The sequence below is a fragment of the Aquila chrysaetos genome (assembly GCF_900496995.4).
Source record: "Aquila chrysaetos chrysaetos chromosome W unlocalized genomic scaffold, bAquChr1.4 W_unloc_6, whole genome shotgun sequence".
Classification (NCBI taxonomy): Eukaryota; Metazoa; Chordata; class Aves; order Accipitriformes; family Accipitridae; genus Aquila; species Aquila chrysaetos.
In genome coordinates, this window is record NW_024470326.1 from 95,971 (window position 1) to 97,861 (window position 1,891).

A 1,891-nucleotide genomic window follows, 5' to 3' on the forward strand; every position below is an offset into this window, starting at 1 on the left:
ACACAAGTGCCCACTGCCTGTCCTTGCCTGCGGTCACAGGCCTGCCACACAGCAGGACTGTAACCATGCTTGAAGAGCACTCAGGCTTTACACCAACCAAAGGGTTCAGAAGGAGAGCATGGCAGTGGGAAGAGAGCAGCTCAGGAAAGACCAAGCGCTGGTGCTCCCTGGCACTGCTGCTGTGCCAGGACTCTTTTCTTCTTCCCCTCTGCACACAGGCACTGCTCCCTGCAGCTGCAGAGAAGGTCTTGGAGGAAGGATCTCAGAAAAACAAGTCACTGCAGGGCCCTTTATTTTGCTTAAACACACCGAGGGTATAGGCTCCTAATTTGCCCAGCCTGCGGGGCACACAAAATCTGGATAGACTGTGAATTAGGAACCAGAGGAAGAAACATTTCTTTGCAGAAAGCATTCAGATAAGTAAAACAAAGGAAAAAGAGCAACATAAAATCACCATTAAAAAACCACCAGAAGACAGGCTGGGCCTGTAAACAGATATGAGTCTTATGCAAAAGGTAACAGGAAGGTTATTCCTTCTGAAAAGCACCCAATGATTAGTTTTCTCAGGGCATCCTTGATCTCACGGTTTCTCATGCTGTAGATGAGGGGGTTCAAGGCTGGAGGCACCACCGAGTACAGAACTGCCACCAGGAGGTCCAGGGATGGGGAGGAGATGGAGGGGGTCTTCAGGTAGGCAAACGTGGCAGTGCTTACAAACAAGGAGACCACGGCGAGGTGAGGGAGGCAGGTGGAAAAGGCTTTGTGCCGTCCCTGCTCAGAGGGGATCCTCAGCACAGCCCTGAAGATCTGCCCATAGGACAGCACAATGAAAGTAAAACACCCAACAGCTAAACAGACAGCAACTACAAGTACCCCAACTTCCCTGAGGTAGGCATCTGAGCAGGCTAGCTTGAGGATCTGGGGGATTTCACAGAAGAACTGGTCCACAGCATTGCCTTGGCAGAGGGGTAGTGAAAATGTATTGGCAGTGTGCAGCACAGCACTGAGAAACCCACTGCCCCAGGCAGCTGCTGCCATGTGGACACAAGCTCTGCTGCCCAGGAGGGTCCCGTAGTGCAGGGGTTTGCAGATGGCAACGTAGCGGTCATAGGCCATGACAGTGAGAAGAAAATACTCTGCTGAGATCAAAAAGACAAACAGAAAGACCTGTGCAGCACATCCTGGGTAGGAGATGGCCCTGGTGTGCCAGAGGGAGTTGGCCATGGCTTTGGGGACAGTGGTGGAGATGGAGCCCAGGTCGAGGAAGGAGAGGTTGAGGAGGAAGAAGTATATGGGGGTGTGCAGGTGGTGGTCACAGGCTACGGTGGTGATGATGAGGCCGTTGGCCAGGAGGGCAGCCAGGTAGATGCCCAGGAAGAGCCAGAAGTGCAAGAGCTGCAGCTCCCACATATCTGCGAATGCCAAGAGGAGGAACTCAGTGATGGAGCTGCTGTTGGACATCTGCTGCCTCTGGGTGTGGAGCACAGAACAAGGAGACAAGGGCAGTGACAAGTTAGGGCATTATTCTCTGACCAAAATCAAAGCCATTTCTCATACTACTTGTTCACCCCATTTTTTCCATTTCAACGAGATCTCTGTTCAGCTCTGTGGTTGGAGCTCTGGTTGGTGCTGACTGCGTGTGTCGTGAGGAGCAGGACCTCTGCCTACTGGCTGCCAAGGAGTCAGCCCTGCTCTGCAGCAGCTCTGCTCTGTAGTACTGAGCAATGCTCAGTAGCATTCTGGGAATGGTGTCCATCAGGGGGTCAGTCCTGGTGTTTGAATTGGTCAGATGAAACTACTCTTAATGTAAAAGTGCTTGTCAGGATCTGCACTCCCAGGGCTAAGAAACCACAATCAAAACAGTGTTTGAGTGAGAGTTGGGGAGGTTAGA

At 52.0% G+C, this 1,891-nt stretch overlaps 1 protein-coding gene across 1 annotated transcript; it reads right to left on the reverse strand.

Annotated features, from left to right (window-relative positions):
• Positions 1-504: 504 nt before the first annotated feature.
• On the reverse strand, positions 505-1,473 carry LOC115337731 (olfactory receptor 14A16-like). The gene has a single exon (XM_030006155.2). It carries the CDS (start codon positions 1,459-1,461, stop codon positions 505-507), a length of 957 nt encoding a protein of 318 aa, XP_029862015.1. The 5' UTR covers positions 1,462-1,473.
• Positions 1,474-1,891: the final 418 nt, after the last annotated feature.